The 15,933-nt window shown below is 41.7% G+C and overlaps 2 protein-coding genes across 8 annotated transcripts in view; both read right to left on the minus strand.

The window, feature by feature from the left end:
- PRXL2A (peroxiredoxin like 2A) lies at positions 1-6,053 on the minus strand. The gene is made up of 5 exons (XM_074590793.1): positions 5,876-6,053; positions 5,414-5,505; positions 1,798-1,938; positions 621-785; positions 1-482 (listed from the first exon to the last, which is right to left on the minus strand). The coding sequence occupies exons 1-5, from the start codon at positions 6,051-6,053 to the stop codon at positions 384-386; spliced, it is 675 nt and encodes a 224-aa protein (XP_074446894.1). The 3' UTR covers positions 1-383.
- EXOSC3 (exosome component 3) overlaps positions 5,876-15,933 on the minus strand; it is a 17,713-nt gene continuing 7,655 nt past the window's right edge. For 2 of the 7 annotated variants that reach the window (XR_012587502.1, XR_012587499.1), the window contains 3 exons: positions 15,187-15,266; positions 14,945-15,082; positions 12,301-13,400 (listed from right to left, as the gene is read on the minus strand). Coding sequence is in view for 3 of the 7 variants with exons in the window: in XM_074590787.1 (XP_074446888.1) it covers positions 14,998-15,082; positions 15,187-15,266 (165 nt within the window). In the remaining 4 variants the exon portion in view is untranslated. The other 5 variants (XR_012587501.1, XM_074590787.1, XM_074590789.1 and 2 more) reach the window with 5 other exon arrangements.

Raw genomic sequence — 15,933 nt, forward strand, 5'->3', positions numbered from 1 at the left:
TTTCATTTACATAAAGTTTTATTATCCTTCTACCTCAGCTGGTACTCCATTACTCCAGCCTTATCAGAGTTTTGCTCCCCTAGGTAAACAGGTTTTCAACCGACCGTCTCTGACTGAAAGCATCTAGGCTAGGTCAGATTTTAGACCCAGCCTTTCATTAATACAGTCAGACACAAAAGAGCAGTTGAAATCCTGACCACCTGAAAGGCTGCAAAGCAACAAAAGATCCAGGAGGATTTTCATCTTTTTCTATGTTTGAACAGAGAATCTTTCCTCTGTGTCGATCACTAAATAGTTAAGAAGCAATTAAACCGCACGTTCAAGAAACAGATGCTTTCTACGTTTCAAGCTGTAATCACAAACATGTGCAACTATTTTTCCGCTTATGAAGCTTGTGGTTTTATCTTCTCAGCAGCTTCAAGGACAGATGGAAGGCTGACTTTGTCTCCAAATTCTTTCTCACGATGCTCCAGTAAAACACCCTAGTCAAAGACACAAGAGAGAAATTCATACACTAGTCTACCCATGGGAGATCAACTGACCAGCAACTAAATGATTCCAGAAAAGAAACTTTTGGTCTCACAAAAGACACAAAAGCCTCCCTACATGGCCTGCAGTACCTGTCTTCCTGCCCCAATCACATAGACTCCTCCCAGGGTGAATCCTTCTCCTTCCAGGTTACCACTATATCCACTTTTCCAAGCACGGAAGAAATTTTGCCAGACCCCAAAGCGGAAGAAGCCCGACATCATCATTTTTCGTCTGCGTGGACCATAGAAGCCTTTCTGCAGGGAAACAGAAAATATCTCGGCAAACAAAGTCAAAAGGACTTTTCCTCTCAAATGAAATTCAGGAAACCAGACAACCCTGTAGCCAAGAAAGGTCACAACACGCAAAAACTAATCAGGCAGAGCTAAAACGAAATTGCACCTGAACTAACCTCTTTAACACACTACCTGACCACTTACCTCCACACAGCCAACTAGTGGTACTACCAACACTCATGTGGTTTTCAAGCTGATTCACAGGTATTTATGCCCCATGTACATCCGCATCCATATTGCTGCCAACAAGGTGCTTTGTGATAAATGTCTTTTTTCTTATTTTTGAAGTATGACAATAAAAATGCTGGTAAAGAGACAACTGGTGCTGATAACTGATAACAAACTTATCAGACATCTGTTTGGTTTGTTTCATTTTTTTGTTTTGTTCTGTTTTGTTTTAAATCAGCCTGATTTACACAGGCAGAGCAGGGAGGGAAAATAAAGGTATTGAGTTTGAGTATTACGTATTCTTTTTCTTTCAGAAGCCAAATGATTTCTAAATGCATCTTCTGGGTTAAGGAATAAGCAGGGCTGTGGTTTTGTAGGGCAGGAGACTGGCATGTGCCAGCGTACTGGGACAAGCCATATCACTGCAATTTGGGCTGTACATCATGAATTAATTATGTCCATCACCTTCAGACCTTGATTCACACAGCATAAACATCAGCAAGTCACACAGCCAGTGGAAGAAAGGAATAAATATTAACCAGCCATGTTGTTTACCTGTTAAAGGGGAGGGGAGGAATAATCCCACAACAGCATGTTATCAGTGCATAGCTACAGACCAGTTTGTAAGCTGAGCAGGATATATATATATATAGAAAAGCAAAGCTAATTAACTCCTTAAACTACAATGCTACTAAATCCTTTTTCAGTCAGACCACATCCTATCTATATTATTTCTACAAGCTCTTCAAAAAGGACATTCATAAGTTTCTTTTTAAACAAAAGGAGAACAATGACTTCACTGTACCTTTCCATCCAGAAAGATTTCTCCTTTGAAATAATGCTGAAAATCCTCCACTTCAGTCCCTATCTTCTCTTTCACAACAGCGTAGAGAGGGACACCCAGCTGAGACAGCTGGGGTTTCAGAGAGGAGAGCTCAGAAGCCTCCTAAGAAAGGGAAAAAAGGCTCAAACATTTATGGCAGGAGATGGAGACTGGAAAGCCTCACCTCGGATTTCAGAAACATACATAAATTCTAGCTTGAGGTGCAAAACAGAAACAGACCCGTAAATCAGACATTTAAACTAGTTCTACTCCTAGGCAGGTCTTCTTTATATTTACTAGAATTTTCTTCATTAAATACGGAGGAAGGAGATTTTTTGAGTATTTACTGAATAAAATATTAAAATCCTGGGTAAAACATAGTTTTAACTGAAAGCTGTAGATATACCTGGCCTGTGCCAGGGCTTCAACTATTTTTTTAAGCATTTACAGAACAGTTAAAAGACAGTGCCTGCACATCACTTAACTTTCCCAGTGAAATCAGGGAATTTTTTCATACACCTTCAGTATCCCAAAAGCAATACTGCTTTTTCTGGTGTGCAAGAGTGTTAGGTGTTGTCATCCATCTGCTGGGTTTTTTGTTCCACTGACAGACTTTCAGTTCCCACACTGTGTACAAAGGCCTTTGAGGTTTCCGACAGATCAGAGTGCGTCCTGCAAATATGTTTCTTCTCATCTCCAGTGGAGAAAGGTCATTTTTACTGGACAAGACCCCCACAAAGAACTCCACACTTCAAGAAATGGACACAGTTTACGTGAACACCCTCAGCCACCTAACCGAAATAGCGGCTTATCTAGAATTTACTGAGTATCAAGTAGCAGACAGATAGGGGTGAACAGACAGGAGGAAAGACATTAGAGAAAGCCATCAGTAGGTGAAAGGGTAAGGGCAGCTTCCCAGTTCACTACTCCGTCTTTTTCAGAGGAAATGAAAAAGGATGAATCAGTATTACAAGAAACACTGAGTAGTGAGCGTGAGAGTTAAAGGATCATAGCTTACACTTTTTAGATCTTTCTCCTCTTTTCTGTTCTTAAAGATCTGGTCATTATTTTCTGTTTTCCCTCAACAAAATGCCTTATGACCTTTCTAAAAGGGGGGTTAATGGCAATTTTAACTGGGATTTTTTATATACTTCAAAACTCTCACGATCAACTTAAGAAAACAAACAAAAAAATTGTATAGTGACCTACAATGTCCAAGAGTTGATGTTCCAAGGTAGTACAGTAGGGTCCCCTGTAAGACCAGAAATCACTGTCTCTGGAGAGATAGCGATACCATCAAACCTTGATCAGCCTTTTGGAGAAAGGCACTTCAGCAGTTTGGTGGGTTTTATTTTGTGTCTCTTTGCTTAGCTTTTGGGAGGGGAGAAAGCAGCAATATTGTGAAAGCACAGTTAAGTTTTAAAAAGAGATTAGACTTCGAGCAGCATCTTGGGACTAGACCCGACTTGCTTTTCTTTACTGCTATTTAAAAAATGATATAATAAAAGAAAACAAAGTCTATTTTTGTGGGCAAATTATAACACATGACAGCTGTACAGCCTTACTGTGGGGCTGTGACCATTTCATCTAGCCTGTGAAACTTTTCTTGGTTTTGTAAAAAGCAGACAAGCACACCCTAGCAGAATACTTCCTCTCTCCACCAAGGGAGGCATAACCCAAAAGAACAACTCCTGTTTCAGTTTGTCCCTCTGATAGTTCAATGATGGCTCTTCTGCTACTTCAGATTGCTTGAGTTGATTCCTACAATATTTAGCAAGCCCGTGGCACTTTCCCAATGACGGGAGCACTGCATCTCTACATGGCCACACCCAGACCATGAGATGTAGAAGTGTAGTCCTGTTAAACACAGTCAACCTTAAATAACAAAAAAGGCATCTGATTATTTTGGATGCAGATGATACAGATAAAAGATTCCATATTTCTTAAGTCTACATGTCTCAGTTCTCAAGGATCCAAAGGCATGATTCCAGTAGGATTTGTGACACCCTTTGCAGTGGATAATGGAAGCACATCCTCACCACTGATATCACGTCAGTGATCTATGAGGTGGAGTGGCCACTTTTCAACCCTACCACTGTGTCCAGGGAAGTACATATTCCTTCTTGGTGCTGTCAACAAGGACAAAGTTCAACTCCTTTTCAAGACATAGGATAGTGGGAAGCAAGTGTATTTTATCTCTCGCAAAAAAAAAAAGCTCTACTGCCTGCAAGTTAATAGATATAGCAAGTCATCTGCATTAAACAATTCCAGCAGCTCAGAGTCAGCGGGGAAAGAAGCACCTTTCATACAATGAAGAAACATTAATGGACAAAAAAAAAAGGGCAACTGAACTGTTCTTAGGATAAAGGCAAGAGTCAACTCACAAAACTGCTTTGAGTATACAACAATCAAAAATGACTTCAGTTTAGACAATTCAAAATCTTTTTCAAATACTTTCACAGTTAAAATACATTTAAAATACAGTTAAAATAAAATTCTTTGCCCTAATTAGCTTATCAGTAGTGTGACTGCCTCTTAAAAATTGTAAGTTTTGAAGCAAAAATAAGAATTAGAAAATGAAATATCTCTCTCCAATTTTTTCCTGAAAAAAAAAAACAAACCCACACAATTCTTTGAATTGGGCCTTTTATTTCTACTTAGGAATTTAGCATTAAAAAAACCATTAATGAATTCCTGCCTGACTGTATGCGAAAAGCACAGAGTCAAGCACATATCACGTTTTCCTGCCTACGCTACACCTGTTCAGAGAGCAAAGTACTTTAATCTTTAACCTTCCATGAATTCTACACATACTTAAGCAGTTACTAGTGATGGGAGCAGATCCCTTAATTAAGTGGTTGCAATATTAATTGCTTCATGTTATAGAGTAGTGAGTAACAACATAATAGCTATTTTTCCCCATAGCTATGAGAAAAATAATGGCCAGGGTGCAAGTTATGGCTGTTCCCAGGCATATGGTACATTCAAATCTTATTTTAAGTGTCTCCTCCCACCTCCACCCAGGGAGCCTAATGCCAACTTAAGGATCAAATTTTGTTTCCCAACCCACCTTGTTACGGAACAGTAACTCTTTGTCTTCAGACTCCTTACCTTACTGCCTCATGTTCAGCATCCAGAACAGCTAGTGACTCCCCTTTATGCACATCTTTTTTTGCTGATGGACTTTATCTGACAGCTTTCTGCCACTCCAGTCTTGGGCTGATTTTGACCAAAGACTACCTAGCTCAGAGTTTTATTTTGGACATAGGGAATACAACTAGCTCATAAAACTCATTACCAATTGGATTTTGTGTAATCTGTCTTTCTAATTACCATGGGCTAGGTCCTGGGCAGATGTAAAAATCAGGTAGCCATTGCCTTCAGAAGGAAAATGCTCAGAACCTAGACTATACAAACCAGCTACAAAGAAAACGAAGTATGCTGTTCACTGGCAACCAGTTTGGGCTAGGAAACAAGGTCTTTCAGATACCTCAGATGCATTTGATGCCTGTCCTATTCACACCCACCCTGTATTTAAAGGGAATCTATGCAAGTAGATCTCAACTCTTCCTCATTAATCCCCAAGCCCAGCAGGTACCTCTCTGCACAAAAATCATCCAGGTCTTCGCACAGCCATGATCACTGCACCATTCTTCTTCCATAGTTCACCTGCTTTGAATGTTCTTTGTTCTGTTTATATAGGAGAAACAGCATCAACAATAATATCAGCCATTCTTGTATGTAATGATCGATGCTTTAAGGACCAACACAAAACATTGCAGAGAATTCCACATTCAAATACATTTCTATCAGAAAAAAAAAAATCTATATGCATAACAGGGTATTATTGCTTTATTGATTTTTAGAAGTGTGTCGTGTTTCATCCAGAAATATCAGGTTCGGTTGCTTTTCCTTCACAAGAATTATCTGCTATCAAGCACACCCAACTACGTGTTATAATTAGGAAAGACTAAGAAAAACTCTTCTAACCCTGGCCTTACAAACATTATTATAAAAGCCAATTATTGAAGAATGTGACCTGAAACATCCAGAATCTTACCTGATCCCAACGTTTTTAGCTCTATGTCCTCTAAAAACTCCAATGTAGCCTTTTCTGGCTTGGACAAAAATAAGTCAGTGTTTGCAAGGACAATCCCTGCCACTGCTGCACCAATGGCTCCAAGACCAACAGACCACACGCCCATGGTGAAGATCCCAAAGTCAGGCAGAAAGGACATCTCTGTAAAAAGAAAAAAGCAGCTCTAACAGACAAGGAGGAACTGGATTAAAAGAACAACTCAAAGCTCACATGGACATTTTTGGTTTGCAGATGATCTGTCTATTTATTAATGTACTGAACGGGGTTTTAGAAGATCGAGATTACATTCTAGTTATGTGCCTGACCCACACAAAAACTGTTAACAAGACATTCTCACCTTTTCCCACTACTGGACTGACAAAAACATTCAGATTGAAGTGCTCAGATGCAATGGGGAGAAAGATGATTGAAGTATATGTGTATAATAAAGCGCCTCTAACAAGATGACCTCTATGTTAGCTAGTAACTTTAATTATTACAGTAAGACAGTGGCTTCTTTCAAAAAAGAAGCGTTTGTAGATTAAACGTTTGGGGTTTTTTTCCTACTAATCTATATTCAACAGTGAATTTTATAAACATATCACAGAAGACTTTAAAAAAAGTTATCTATGTCTAGTTCACTGTTAACTGGTAACCTTTCCTGTTCCTTACAGTTCCACACTATAACTAAAGTAGGAACCAAGCCAAAATTAGAGCTTATCAGTCATGCCTACAGACAGAAATATGTAGACTCGCAAACGTTTTATTAGACACAGTGATCCAACATTACAAACATGCCCTGGACAGCACCTTCTATATGCTAACCAACGTCCACTCTTGCTAAAGCAGAAATGACATCAGGAACAAACAACTTAAACTCACACCCACCAGTCAGAACTGATAACATGGCAATGAAAGCCATTCCGTGGGCCTGCTCGAGTCTTAAAGTATGAACATTGCTTGTTGTTACTGGTGACTCTAGTTTGGTGGCAATTTTATTTAACCACCATCCATTCACAACCCCCACCACAGCCCAATCTTGACCCTTGCACATGTTTCACAAGCCTGGAAAGGGCTGACAGCCACCTTCCAGTGAGGCAGTGTCAGCTCTGAGGATGCAGGAAAGCACACTTAGCCCTGCCTCATGGACAAAATTCAAGATCCAGCTCTGAGCAATAACTGGTACAAGAGTCATTGGAGTTTTGGCCGTCTAAGAAGTCACTGTACACTTACACCATAACAGTTTTGTGTTACAAAGGGCTGTAGATTTACAGTCACCCAACTTCAGCATTACACAATATGGAAAATCAAATTTTTTCCAGAGCCATCTGCAAAACCCTATTCCCTGATAGACTGTTTTGGTAAATATTGTCATCTGTATATACATTTCTATGGAAAAGTTTTTTCCCCTCTCATAAATACAGGAAAATATTACTATTTTGAACTGTGAGTGGCAATAAACCAGACAAACACATAATCTTTATCCCTACTGGTAGCTATTGCCAGAATTCAGAAAGTAAGAACTAGGAGTAGCTCCTCACTTTTGTGTCAGAGTTTTCTGGGAGAAAATCCCTTTCCATCCTTAAAACTAGCTCCAGAATACTACTGGCAAACAAACACAACTAACTGCCTACCCACAAAAATAGCTAGAAAACATTTTGAAACAAAGATTGCTTTATTCTTTTAACAGCATACTTGGTTCCAAGGAAGACAATATCGCAGTATCTAGAAACAAGTAATCCGTGATCCTGAGCAGGAAACAAGGCCAGTTTACACAAACATAATGCAGATAAGAGAACAGATTCTATCGCATTTCACCACTTATTTCTAACCAAGTGAAACCTTTGACCGTGCCTGCTTTCTCTACATACTTTTTTCAAACATAAAGTCATACTGTAATGACAATTTTTTGATATCTGCCTCTGATTCCTATTAGAGACCATCCTGACCCCTGCCTTTGGAACAACCAAAACGCAACTCAAAATACATTGCTATAATGCAGTAACGTCCTCCTGTTAAGACTTAAAATCTCTGCAGTATACCCAAAAGGCTATAACCCTGCTCCCTCCCAGCATTTGATTATCCAACTATTCTTTGGACTTGACTCTTGTCTGGTCAAGAACTGTTCTTCTCTTAATTCTTAGTTACAAGATGGCGGGGAGGGGGGAACCCGAGTATTAATCCCTTGCACATGTCATTTGCGTGCAAAAACGTTGCCAAATTTGTGGCAACTGATTAATGAGTAGTTCTCACAGCTTTTAACATTATTATTATTGTTGTTAGCATTATTAGCATCACTAAAAGCCAGCTTCCACTCAGTTGTAGTTGGTCAGAGGAGATCATTAAGCTTAGTCAACACATCTCTGGTTTAATTGGACTCCTTGGTCCAATCAGTTTTTTGTCAGTGACAAAAAACCCTATTCAAATCTGCAAAATCTTTTGCTATTTAAATAAGCAGTGGAATGGAAGAAGCAGTTCTATGTGGTGATACTGAAATTCCCTCCCTGCTAAGCAAACACCATAGTGAGCCACTTTGAAAAATAGCTACGGGAAACAGCAGCCAGGATTATTAAAACATTTGCTAACAAGACAGGCTGATGAGCCCTGACACAGCTATGTCACTGAACACCAAGTGAAGAGACTAAATGGAAAAGAGCTGGACATTTGCAACTAGCAGCTTCCTTTCTGTTTAGCTGCTGTTTATTAAGGAAATCTGAAGCTCAAAATAACTTCACAGCCCTCCACCCCACCTCAAAATACAAACGCTACCACCCTGTGATCAAACTCTATGAGTTTTTAAAACATCAAACGACAATCCACCATAAGAAGATAGAACAAAGCATCCCGTAAACCATAATCCGCGAGGAGAAAATCCAACAGAGCATCCCGTCAGCCTTTAACACTGAGGTGCACGCACTCACCAGAGCCCACACCGCCTGCACCAGCATCAACCACCACCAGCTCCCCCGAAATGCGAGCGCAGGCAGGGGAGAAGACAGACTGCGCGGCCACGGGTGGCGAGTGGGCAGGACTAGGCAGGAGTCCAGCACTGGAGCCTTTGCCTTGCGGCCAGGACCTGGCTCGCAGCGTCTTTGAGCAATACGGGCCACAGTCACCCTGTGGCAGTTACGAAAGCACAGCTGGCCAATCCACGACAAGATTGTTTTAAAGGTATCTTAATCGTTCAACCCTTTTTTTTTTTTTTTAAACTGAACACATGGTTACCCTCTTTATGGGGTGGGTGGGTACAGGGAACAGGAATTACAGAAAGCTTTTCTGAAGCTGGGAACACAGCACTGAACTTTAAGATCTGCAAGCTACGCTGCTTTTCTGTAGAACTGTGCATTTTTACAAGTAATATTTTCCCTATGTTTCAGCCTATACTACTTCCAACTCCCTGCCCTCCGTCCCCCACATGCACACTGCACACCAAAACAACACAAACAACCCTGGAAACAATTAAAAAGCCATCACGATGTACAATATTAGTAAAAAGCTTAAATATAGAGGCTATACTAGTGAATTAACCCAGCGTTTCTGTGCTCGATTACCTGCTTTAGTGGCAACATCCCTTCACTAAAGAGCATCATTTTCTCTGGAACTATCAGATCTCCAAGTTCTCAACTCTAAAAACTCCGGAAGAGAATGAGCACTTCTCTTAGGCAAAGGCCAAAAAAAAAAAAAAAAAAAAAAAACGGAAAACCATCATTTTGTGTGTTTTTATGGTGACCACAAAACATCTCCAAGATAACAGAGAGTTATTTTATGGTCTGTCAGTACTCAGCTAACCAGAATTTAAACAAGCTTAGCCTTAATCCTGTTCTAAGTGCTGGTTGATGGTCTTCACTTTGTGTCAAGAAGACCAGTTAAAACATGGTTTTCTAGATGTCTCATTTCCCTCCCACCCGCAACCAGAGAAAAAATTGTCATTAAGAGGATAGCTATCCTTAAACATTTATTTTAGCAGTGTAAACAGGACCTGTTGCAGCTGTGTCAAAAAAAAAAAGGAAAGCCCATGTTTTCAAGTTGTCAATGAAACTCAGGGTAGCACACAGATTTACTTACATACTTTTCCTAAGACAACAGCTGAGCAAAAGTGGAAACACTTAGTGGACACTCTCTCAGTCTAAAATGGCCTTGACCATTGCTTATTCTTCCCTTCCCTCCCACTCACAACCTCCCCAAGACACTCTATATTGAGCCTAAAAATCTTTCAGAGCTTTGTCACAACTTGCATACCCCAAACAAGTCGAGCTGATTACTTTTTATGAGACATTCCCCCCTGAAATGAGTCATATGATTACAAATATCTTCGTAATCTAACTCCTAAAAGAAAATTTACAATCCGCATAACCTGGTAACATGCTCATCAAGATTTCATGAGCTTTTAAATACCATTAAGGATTACAAAATACATCATCCTGACCAACTTTGAAATTAGCCCTGCTTTAAGTGGGGATTTGACTAGAGAAGCTTCAGAGGTCCCTTCCAACCTAAATTGTCCGTTAAATGCCAAAATCAATGCACAAAGAAGCCTCCCAACATTTCTGATGGCGTGAATGTAAGTAATTTTTTGCAACAATTTTTTTTTTCTTTTCACCATTGTAAAGATCCTGTAACAAACCATTCTTTGTGCTGAGAATAACAGGCTTTTTTTTCCCGGTTTCTTCCCAGTCTGCGCATGTTTCATTACTGAATTCAGTACAACACTGCGCCCGGCTCCAGCTGAAGCGAAATTTGCTGTGTCAGTGTGAAGCAAGTAAGCCATACTCCATCCTTCAAAAGGAAGTTAGCTGGCAGACCAAATAATCTCCCCCATTCTGAGACTGTTTTAAATAAACCCAACATCTCAACAACCCTTTTGAGCAAGGGAGAGCAAACAGCTCCAGCACAACACTTTGGAAATCTCTAGGTGTATTCAGAGGGGACAGGCAGCTAGTTACGGTGTACAGGGAAATTCACATCTCCGCTCAGTCAGCAAAATGGAGACACCACGGAGATGGGAGGAAGTACTTGGAGGACAGAACTGCAAAAAAGGACTTGTGTGAAGATAATACAGGCTAAACTCTGGGTCTGCTGGGGATCCAGAGCAGGAAAGCTGCAGGCTGCAGCAGTCTGCAGAGCTGGGGGATGAGGAAGGATACCAACAGACCCACTAATCATGCAAATCAGTGCTCACCACAAACGCAGGGACCCACTGGGCAGCAAGCGGTCCCTCCTGTTCCAACTCAGCCCTAACTCCTGCAAACTCAAGCTTAAATTAAGAATTATAATTATTTCACCACCTTTTGGGATTCTTAGGCCTCGCTTGTATTTTAGCTTTCACATTCCTTGCATTACACCGTTCCCAACAGCACAATTACTGGTTACTAAAAGCAAAAATACGAGATAATCAACATATGTTTCAACTCCAACCCATGGAGGGGGGGGAGGTGTGTGTGCTCTAAGCATGAATTAGTAACACATTAGCCTCAGTAGATACACCCAGCTGAGAAGTATTTCCCCCACGACCTAGTTTATCCTTTCCCTTGTCCTGCCACAAACCAGGTCGGATAAGGAAACTGTCCTCCCGGTTCCAGAAGGCTGGGAGGATTCCACCTTGATGCTCCAAGCAGCCTTGAAGGTGGCTACTTTGGAGAAACGAGGGGCTGGGGTGGCCCGGCGAGCAGCGGTACCGCTGCTCGCCGGGCCACCCCAGCCCCTCGTTTCTCCAAATTTAATAGTCGCTGCCGCCTTTCCCCCGCGGGGACCACCCCGTCCCGCCTGTCTCCCCCCGCCGTTCCCGCACTCACGCTGCCCGCACCGCGCCGCCGATCCCGGCCCGGCCGCCGTCGCGCCGCCCCCGGTGGCCTCCGCGCAGGCACCGCGGCGACCGGCGTCCCCCGGGGTGGCCTCGGGACCGACCGGCGTCCCCCGGCGGTCTGCGCCGTGCCCTCCCACCGAGCTGCCGCGCCGAGCGGGATTATCCCCGCCATTGAGGACGGGAATGAATAAACACCTTCCGTTCCCTCCCGCCACCCGTTTTCCCCTCGCTAGGATTTTACAGTTTCTGGCTAATCAAAGAAAGAAACAACGTATACTTTCAGATCCTGCACGTAAACATATTTAAGGCAAACCCTCCCCACCCCCCCACCCCAAACCATAAAGACCTAAATCTGAAAACATAATGAGATTACCATTCAAGCAGTCTGATTAACGAGGCACTTAAAATGCCTACATATATATTGCATTCAAGAACATACTTGCTCAGATAAGGCAGCCAACAACACGTCACAACGTCATGTAACGAACACGCTCTTCGGTTGCTTGTGGTCATTAGGCACCGCTCCAGCCAGAAGCTCGGAGGACTCGTCTTTGCTGCCTTGGGACTATTTCCTGAGGTCTCCTGTTAACCTGGCATTTATAATACCCAAAACCAATAAAAAAAAGAAAAGGTTGTAGGAATGACAGCAGAGTCTGGTCAGTGACACAACAGCAGCCCAGGAGAACTAGTGTAATCTCTTTGATGGTACTGGAGAGTCTGCATTCCAAGCGACCCAGAGACACTGTTTTTCAGCATGTCCCAAACTTATCTAGACCAAATGACCTTTTCTTATCTCTCTTTTAACTGGGAGTCACCAGCCACTCTGGTTAGATCTGCTCAGTTTACCCCTTATTTGCATTTTCTGTTTATCTTTAGTGTAGAGCTTGTTTTTTTGAGGAATCTCACCACAAAACAAGGCCTCCACTAATTGGAAGCAATAACAGTGCCATGGTTCTGGTTCTGACCTTGCACAGACCAAACTGGAGGCAACACGCCACGTGTGCCGGGATGCACCAGAAATCACCACCTGGAAGCCAGCCTGGGCACCCTGCAGACCCCTGTGAGCACAAGCCCATGCTGCTTCCCAAGGCTGGCTGCTCCCCAGTCACCCTGCCCTGCTCCGCTCCAACAGGAGCTCAGCTGCCCTGCACTGCTGGGCTCCCACACCAACCAGCGCTTCTGCAAGACAGAGCCTGGCTGTATGTCCTTGCTTAGTACATGCCAGAGCGGCACCGTCTCGCAGTTGCAGGGGAAAGATTTGGGGTCTTTTTGCCCAAAATTGTGGTAGCTATGCTTTTGTCTATACACGTGCTTTTAGAAATCAAATGGATTATAAGAAGCACTAAAGTTACTCAGGCTTAGCAGCAATTAAAAAACAACCTAAGGCAACTTCATAGCAGAAGCAGCATTACTGGACTACTTGAAAGCGTTGGGGAATCTGGGACCGTAGGGGCTGCTTTTTCTTTTTTTTTTTTTCCCCCCACTGGAGATACATGAAACAAAATAACCATAGAATGGTTCAGGTTAGAAGGGACGTTGAAGATCATCTAGTTCTAACCCCCCTGCCATGGGCAGGAACACTTCCCACTAGACCAGGTTGCTCAAAGCCCCTACTAAATACCTCTACTTTTTCTCCTTAACCATTGTGGGAAGGTTCTCTGTCAACACCGAAGATAATATGCTGAAGTGTCTTTCTCACTGTTTCTGAAATGAAATCAGCATTAGAACATATGTATCTTTGCCACTGTGACACACCAATCTTCAGAAAAACATTATGACAAAAAAAATGCTTGACAAATTCTGCCAGCCATCATCATGTAATTAAACCCCTAATTTCTGCAGGCCATCAACATTCCTTTCTTCTGAATTTTTTAATGGTTGTGGCTCCACCTGTCAACATCTGTCAATGGTAGAACTGGAGCTCCATTATTTTTGTTGCCATGGTAAGCACACAAAACAAAAAAACAACCTTTTTTCTTAATGATACTTCTGCACATTATACCTCTAACAATCTGGCAGCTGGCCTTTGTAATTCAAAGGTAGCCAGTATTCCTGAGAGGGGAAAAAAACCCACTGATCACAAGATGAAAACATCTTTTCCTTTATTCTTTGCTCTGAGTAGGAGTCCGTGACAAGGCATCAGGCAAGAACAATAAGCAGTTAATCACAGAAGTGATGCTGGCTTCATTTGTCCCTACTGTAAAAAGGAAAAATGCAGAAAAATGCAGCCTGCGCATCTGGATTCCATCCAAGAATATCTTCCCACTTTACAAAGCAGTGAAATCCCTTGAATGCATGCACACTTCTAGTAGAAGCAGAATGCAAAGAAAAATGTTGAAATGAAAATACTGGAATCTAACCTTCTTTGCCTATGTCTCCAGAAAGGCTGGCTTTCCATGAAAAGCTATCGTGTTGCATAAGTGGAGTTGCAGCAACAATTACTTTGTGCTTATTAGACTACCTTTGCTTTCATTGCTTCAGAAAGGTAGCGAGATTTTTGGCAGGAAAGCTGAATGGGAATTTGATTACTTTGGTTTTCTGTTTTTCCCCTCTCGATAAAATATTATGATTGATCTGCAATAGTTTAGTTTTTCTGTACACCTATTCAGATGTTGTTCCCACATTTTTCCTGTTAAAGAGAATAATAAAGTCCCTAACACACATGAAAAGAATATTTCACAGAGCAACAGGCACCAATATTTAATCTTCTAGTTCTCAGGTTTTGAATAGTCCTCTTAAAAAGCACATTGAGCCTTTCTCCTCCTGCTTTCATATTTCAGTTTTATAGCAGTTAAACTGAATGAAGAATATCAGTCTGCAAACTACATGTATATCAGTTAATTAAATTTCCCTAGCATGCCTGTGCTTAAGTCACCCAGCATGCACTGTATCAGTATCTATGCTAAAACATGATCTAGCATTACGAAATTTTCAAATCACATACAGAATGACAAAGCTGTGCGTTATTTCAGAAGTTAATTATTTCTCTTTCTTGTTGGATCATGCTTCTATAAGTCAGCTTTAGACCCAGGGCGTTGTTAGACAAATGACTTATATTAAAAAAAAAAACCAACTGTTTTTTCTGTCAGGAAACAGGAGATCTCAAAAGCAACAAGGAAACAGTGAGTGGTGGGCAAAGGCAGGGTCTAGGCCCTATGTCTGTAGAAGGATTTCCAGACTAAGATTTTCTACATTGAGCCAATAAGATTGGAAGGGGATACACAAAAAATACAGCTTGAACTTTTCACCTGTGTGCTTCTAAAGGCATATCCACACAGATGCAGACTGATGCAGGTTTCAGCTAGACCAGGCAAAAACCATCTCTTATTTGGAGACTGGACAGTGACTTGTACTCATCTGGTGGCGTTTTCAACCCCATCCTGATCCTCAGGAAATAAAAGCACAGAGTCTACAGACAGCCTGGACACAGGATCTGACATTTATCTTAAGATTAGGGTGCAGCAGTCACTGCAGAAACCAAAGGACCTACAGGTCTTTTGAAATCGTCTTCCCCCGCACAAGCAGTTCGCAGCAGAACATCAAGAAGAGATCGGTGCCAACACCCTCCATCTGGACAAGAGCAGGAAGAATTAGTAAGTCTTTTTAAAGGGTATACAGATACTAATACAAATCTCTTTTGGCAATAGCCTAATAAACACTGAATCCCAGAAAAGCCTACGACTTAGAACAATGCAATAGATAACCAAAGCCTTTGGAACGAGTAGATGAGGTCATTAGTCCTTCTCTTTGTCCTTCAGTCTTTAATAATCTCCAAGGGCCTATACTTTTTCTTTGTCCCGTTTACTGCAGTGCTACCTATACTGTTATTCTATACCAATTTTTTAGTTTTTCTCATGCTAGGTAGGACACTGAGGCCTAGTAGAGAGTTATTTCTAATGACAGTTCAAGCTACTAGAATAGCAACAAAGCTTCAGGCTCTATAAGCAAAACCAGGGTGTTGAACACCCCAAAATATCCACAGCGATATCACCAAAAAAAGGCAGTAAATGCACTGCTGCGAGATCAGGACATCAGAGGAAAACAGTCATTCTGCAGCGGTCCTGGGTAACCCCCACAACTCCTACATAGTTTCCATTAAAATCCAGGCACCAACATATTTCTAGGCTATTGCTCTTCCAAGCTGTTGGGGCAAAACTGGCATATTTAGTTCCTTACTATAGCCTTCAGCAGTAGTTATGCATCTTGCAATCTATACAAGTCATTAGTAAGGACAAGG

This window comes from Larus michahellis, chromosome 6, assembly GCF_964199755.1.
Source record: "Larus michahellis chromosome 6, bLarMic1.1, whole genome shotgun sequence".
NCBI lineage: Eukaryota > Metazoa > Chordata > Aves > Charadriiformes > Laridae > Larus > Larus michahellis.